Here is a 5,834-nt window from a genome sequence, read left to right as displayed (position 1 = left end):
AAGGATAAATTCACCCAGCTGGAGGTAAGGCAGGTGGAGCTGGAACAGCAGGTGAACACACTCCAGTCAGCACAGACCCAGACACAACAACACCCCCTTAACTAGACCTGGAGAGCTGGAGGTAGAGAGAGACATATCTGCACTCTGGACTGTGGTGAGACAACATCAACAGGAGAAAGAGCTGGAGCTGGAGAAGAACAGAGCACTAGAGGAGAGGATCAGAGTGCTGGAGGAGAAGGTGAGAATGATGACGGGTGACAGAGAACAACCCATTAGGGAGGCTGGTCAACACCGCAGAGAAGCCAGCAGAACAGCCCACCTCAGATCCCTGGCCAAAGTCTCGGACACCGCAGCAGAACAGTACACCTTAGACCCTGACCATAGCCTCGACATCACAGCCAGACAAACAAATGAAGAACCCCAAGCCCCTCTGAGCACCCCCTGTCAGCCACCCTGATAGCCCTCATGACGACCCCACCACACCCACTGAGGACATACAAAGCCACACATTGTACTTCTTATGGACTCAAACGGGAAATACATACAAGAAAATAAACTTTTTCCCAAACTCTGGTGTCCAAACCCAGCGCGCCCTAGACCTTCTGTCTGAGGACCAACTAGGATCACCCAGCCACATAATAATACACACAGGCACAAATGACCTGAGAACACATCAGGAAAGGGTGGCCACAGCACTCAAGGGAGTGATAGAAAAAGCTTCTTCAACTTTCCCCAACGCACCAGTGTATCAACCCTGCTACCATATGACCAGGTCCACCTATACAAGGCAGCAGTGCCCACCTTCGCCCGGACCCTAAAGGATATCGCCCTCAACCGCAGACCCAACACCTCACACAGGAAAATACCCCCCCCTCAGATCAGGCCTATGCCCCTCCTACCCACCCAATGCCCCCCACTCCCGCAAAGAGGGCCTCAACATGAAAGTCACACATACGCCCAGGCCGTGAGCAGGCAAACAAGCCCAACCCCCACTCTTACACTAGCCCAAGCAAATGGCATGTACCAGATGCTCAGCAGGCTCTGCTCACAATTACTGGCCTGAAGCCAAACCACACGACCAACAACATTAGACACTTTATGGAACACAAAGCCTTCACTATTTCATCCTGGAATATCCAAGACCATCTGCCTTTGGCTTAAAGAGCAGGAGCCTGGACTTCACCAAAGAAATCGGAAATACAGACATTGTCATCCTACAAGAAACATGGTATAGAGGAGACGGACCCACTGGTTGCCCTCTAGGTTACAGAGAGCTGGTAGTCCCATCCACCAAACTACCAGGTGTGAAACAGGGAAGGGACTCAGGGGGTATGCTAATTTGATATAGAGCAGACCTAACTCATTCTATTAAATGAATCAAAACAGGAACATTTTACATTTAGCTAGAAAGTCAAATGGAAATTATCTCAACAGAGAAGAATGTCCTCCTGTGTGATACCTATATCTCCCCACTAGAATCCCCATACTTTAATGAAGACAGCTTTTCCATCCTGGAGGGGGAAATCAATCATTTCCAGACCCAGGGACATGTACTAGTCTGTGGCGACCTAAATGCCAGAACTGGACAAGAACCTGACACCCTCAGCACACAGGGGGACAAACACCTACCTGGAGGTGACAGAATTCCCTCCCCCATATGCCACCCTAGGCACAACTACGACAACATACCCAACAGAAACGGGTCACAACTCCTGCAGCTCTGTCGCAAACTGGGTATGTACATAGTCAATGGTAGGCTTCGAGGGGACTCCTATGGTAGGTACACCTATAGCTCATCTCTTGGCAGTAGTACTGTAGACTACTTTATCACTGACCTCAACCCATAGTCTCTCAGAGCGTTCACAGTCAGCCCACTGACACCCCTATCAGACCACAGCAAAATCACAGTCTACTTGAACAGAACAATACTCAATCATGAGGCATCAAAGCCAAAGGAACTGAATAATATTAAGAAATGCTATAGATGGAAGGAAAGTAGTGTCGAAACCTACCAAAAAACAATTAGGCAACAACAAATTCAAACCTATCTAGACAACTTCCTGGACAAAACGTTCCACTGTAATAGTGAAGGTGTAAACTTGGCAGTAGAAAACCTAAACAGTATATTTGATCTCTCAGCTTCCCTATCAAATCTAAAAAATCTCTAACAGAAAACTGAAGAAAAGTAACAACAGTGACAAATGGATTGATGAAGAATGCAAAAACCTAAGAAAGAAATTGAGAAATCTATCCAGCCATAAAAAATAGAGACCCAGAAAACCTGAGCCTACGCCTTCACTATGGTGAATCATTAAAACAATACAGAAATACACCATGGAAAAATAAGGAAAAGCATGTCAGAAATCAGCTCAACGTAATTGAAGAATCCATAGACTATAACCACTTCTGGGAAAATTGTAAAACACTAAACAAACAACAACACGAAGAGCAATCTATCCAAAACGGAGATGTATGGGTAAACCACTTCTCCAATCTTTTGGCCCCTATAACAAAGAACAAACAGCAAAAAAATATACATGATTAAATGCAAATCTTAGAATTAACTATTAAAGACTACCAGAACCCACTGGATTCTCAATTACATTGAATGAACTACAGGACAAAAATACAAACCCTCCAACCCAAAAAGGCCTGTGGTGTTGATGGTATCCTCAATGAAATGATAAAATATACAGACCACAAATTCCAATTGGCTATACTTAAACTCTTTAACATCATCCTTAGCTCTGAAATATTCCCCAAAATTTGGAACCAAGGACTGATCACCCCAATGCACAAAAGTGGAGACAAATTTGACCCCAGTAACTACCGTGGGATATGCGTCAACAGCAACCATGGGAAAATACTCTGGATTATAATTAACAGCAGACTCTTACATTTCCTCAGTGAAAACAATGTACTGAGCAAATGTCAAATTGGCTTTTACCAAATTACCGTACGACAGACCACGTATTCACCCTGCACACCTAATTGACAAACAAACAAACCAAAACAAAGGCAGGTCTTCTCATGCTTTGTTGATTTCAAAAAAGCTTTTGACTCAATTTTGCATGTGGGTCTGCTATACAAATTGATGGAAAGTGGGGTTGGGGGAAAAACATACGACATTATAAAATCCATGTACACAAACAACAAGTGTGCGGTTAAAATTGGCAAAAAACACACATATCTCTTTCCACAGGGCCATGGGGTGAGACAGGGATGCAGTTTAAGCCCCACCCTCTTCAACATATATATCAACGAATTGGCGAGGGCACTAGAACAGTCTGCAGCACCCGGCCTCACCCCTACTAGAATCTGAAGTCAAATGTCTATTGTTTGCTGATGATCTGGTGCTTCTGTCACCAACCAAGGAGGGCCTACAGCAGCACCTAGATCTTCTGCACAGATTCTGTCAGACCTTTGCCCTGACAGTAAATCTCAGTAAGACAAAAATAATGGTGTTCCAAAAAAGGTCCAGTTGCCAGGACCACAAATACAAATTCCATCTAGACACCGTTGCCCTAGAGCACACAAAAAACTATACACACCTCGGCCTAAACATCAGCACCACAGGTAACTTCCACAAAGCTGTGAACGATCTGAGAGACAAGGCAAGAAGGGCCTTCTATAACATCAAAAGGAACATAACATTTGACATACCAATTAGGATCTGGCTAAAAATACTTTAATCAGTTATAGAACCCATTGCCCTTTATGGTTGTGAGGTCTGGGATCCGCTCACCAACCAAGAATTCACAAAATGGGACAAACACCAAATTGAGACTCTGCATGCAGAATTCTGCAAAAATATCCTCAGTGTACAACGAAAAACACAAAATAATGCATGCAGAGCAGAATTAGGCCGATACCCGCTAATTATCCAAATCCAGAAAAGAGCTGTTAAATTCTATAACCACTTAAAAGGAAGCGATTCCCAAACCTTCCATAACAAAGCCATCACCTACAGAGAGATTAACTTGGAGAAGAGTCCCCTAAGTAAGCTGGTCCTGGGGCTCTGTTCACAAACACAAACGGACCCCACAGAGCCCCAGGACAACAACAACACAATTAGACCCAACCAAATCATGAGAAAACTAAAAGAGAATTACTTGACACATTGGAAAGAATTAACAAAAAAACAGACTAGAATGCTATTTGGCTCTAAACAGAGAGTACACAGTGGCAGAATACCTGACCACTGTGACTGACCCAAACTTAAGAAAAGCTTTGACTTTGTACAGACTCAGTGAGCCTTGCTATTGAGAAAGGCCGCCGTAGGCAGACCTGGCTCTCAAGAGAAGACAGGCTATGTGCACACTGCCCACAAAATGAGGTGGAAACTGAGCTGCACTTCCTAACCTCATGCCAAATGTATGACCATATTAGAGACACATATTTCCCTCAGATTGCAGACATCCACAAAGAATTTGAAAACAAACCCAATTTTGATAAACTCCCTTATCTACTGGGTGAAATACCACAGTGTGCCATCACAGCAGCAAGCTTTGTGACCTGTTGCCACAAGAAAAGGGCAACCAGTGAAGAACAAACACCATTGTAAATACAACCCATATTTATGTTTATTTATTTTCCCATTTGCTATTTGCACGTTGTTACAACACTGTATATATTGTGGCGTACAGCAGGTCAGCCACCAGGGGGAGACAGACCAATATCGTGACACCACAAGAGCTGCCAGATGATGGTGGGTGCAGTACCAGAGCTGCCGGTACCTATCCTAAAGGGACTGGATTGTCCGCTGTTCACGGCCCTATGGGGGCACGAGTTGAAAAAAAAGATACGAGCCGGCCAAAGAAGAGAGCGGGGACGACCCCTCGCCTGTGCGGCCAGGACGCCACCGGTTAACTAACCCGACTCTACGGGTCCAGAGTCGGAGTCGGAGGGGGAACCGGAACCCGAACCCCCTGGGGAACCACTGGAGGAGGAGCCCAGCCTTCCCCTTCTCGATTTCGAGGGGACAATTCGGGACGGCCCAGGGGGAGGATCCGAATTTGAAAGCTGCCGCAGCCCAAGTGATAGCGGTGGATGGACAGCTACTTCCGGGGGTGAGTGACTGCCAATACCCCCATTTCCATATTAAGATAACCTTTTGTATCAGATGTCGCGCCAACAGGGGTAACTTCGAGAGGTATTGTTGCTGCCCCGACGGTACATAGGAACCGTTCTTCAGCTGGCCCACACCCACCTGTTGGGGGCGCACTTGGGAATGGTGAAGACCCAGGAACGGGTCGCCGCCCGGTTCCACTGGCCCGGGATGAGGAGGGCCGTGGAAGACTACTGTCGCAGCTGCCCAGAGTGTCAACTCACTGCCCCGAAAGCACACTTCCGAAACCCTCTGGTCCCCCTGCCGATCATCGGGGTGCCCTTCGAACGCATCGCCATGGACATAGTGGAACCCTTGGTAAAGACTGCACGAGGACACAGGTACATCTTTGGTAATAGTAGACTATGCCACCCGATATCCTGAGGCCATTCCCCTACGGGGGGGGCGGTATCCAAGGGAATCGCCCTGGAGCTGTTCCACCTCTTTAGCCGGGTGGGCATCCCGAACGAGATCCTGACAGACCAAGGTACAGAGTTTATGTCCCGCGAGAGTTGTGTGCCCTCATGCAGATCAAGCAGATCCTGACCTCCGTTTTTCACCCGCAGACGGATGGGCTCGTCGAGTGCTTTAACAAAACGCTCAAACAGATGCTGCAGAAGGTCATCGAGCAGCACGGGAAGAACTGGGACCAGCTGCTGCCCCACCTAATGTTCTCAATCCGAGAAGTACCCCAATCCTCCACTGGGTTTTCCCCGTTTGAACTCCT

At 46.8% G+C, this 5,834-nt stretch overlaps 1 protein-coding gene across 1 annotated transcript in view; it reads right to left on the bottom strand.

Annotated features, from left to right (window-relative positions):
• Positions 1 to 5,093, bottom strand: part of LOC123486594 (extensin-3-like) — a 9,041-nt gene extending 3,948 nt beyond the window's left edge. Inside the window, exon 1 of the mRNA XM_045217962.1 lies at positions 5,088 to 5,093. Within this exon, the coding sequence (XP_045073897.1) occupies positions 5,088 to 5,093 (6 nt within the window). The remainder of the gene's footprint in view (positions 1 to 5,087) is intronic.
• Between the last annotated feature and the right edge of the window lie 741 nt (positions 5,094 to 5,834).

The sequence above is a fragment of the Coregonus clupeaformis genome, unplaced genomic scaffold, assembly GCF_020615455.1.
Source record: "Coregonus clupeaformis isolate EN_2021a unplaced genomic scaffold, ASM2061545v1 scaf1290, whole genome shotgun sequence".
Lineage (NCBI taxonomy): Eukaryota > Metazoa > Chordata > Actinopteri > Salmoniformes > Salmonidae > Coregonus > Coregonus clupeaformis.
The sequence above is the reverse complement of the archived record's forward strand: the minus strand, read 5'-3'. Positions and strand labels throughout refer to the sequence as shown.